The sequence below is a fragment of the Penaeus monodon genome, chromosome 27 (assembly GCF_015228065.2).
Source record: "Penaeus monodon isolate SGIC_2016 chromosome 27, NSTDA_Pmon_1, whole genome shotgun sequence".
Taxonomy (NCBI): domain Eukaryota; kingdom Metazoa; phylum Arthropoda; class Malacostraca; order Decapoda; family Penaeidae; genus Penaeus; species Penaeus monodon.
The window spans coordinates 24841194-24841716 of NC_051412.1; the positions used below are offsets into that span (position 1 = coordinate 24841194).

Here is a 523-nt window from a genome sequence, read left to right on the forward strand (position 1 = left end):
GAACAATAGAAAATATCTTCTTTTCTCTTCTCTTCAGGCTCACATGATATCTACAGCATGCGTGACATGCGAGATGCTTTAGGAGCCTTAGGGCCCGTAGATGGGCAGAATCCTGAGCTCAACAACTTAACCTGCTCCCTTACTTACTGTGATCCAGGAGACATCGTTTTCCTGACTAGTGATGGTATCTCTGATAACTTTGACCCAGTAGTGGGTAAATTTGCCATTCCTAAAAAAGAGAAGGAGTCAAAAACTCGAGAATCACAGAGTACAGAAAGGCCAAGTACAGCAAAGGAAGGGAGAGCGTCAGAATGGTTTCAGGACCACGAATTCTGAAAAGTCACAGAATCTGAGTAGACCTCAAAGGTAGCGTAATGTGACGAACTAGTCAGCAAAGCCGACAAATGCCTTCCAATCAACAGAGAAGTCGCTCAAGACGAACTCAGCAGGGAAGTAAGGGACCCAACGTTGGCCCAGGGCGAGGAGGCAAGCAGAATTTGACATCAATCAACAGCACAAGCAC

At 45.9% G+C, this 523-nt stretch overlaps 1 protein-coding gene across 1 annotated transcript in view; it reads left to right on the forward strand.

Moving 5' to 3' along the window:
• Positions 1 to 523, forward strand: part of LOC119590714 — a 57714-nt gene that overhangs the window by 55799 nt on the left and 1392 nt on the right. Inside the window, 3 exon segments of the mRNA XM_037939401.1 lie at positions 38 to 305; positions 307 to 378; positions 380 to 491. Of these exon segments, the coding sequence (XP_037795329.1) occupies positions 38 to 305; positions 307 to 378; positions 380 to 491 (452 nt within the window).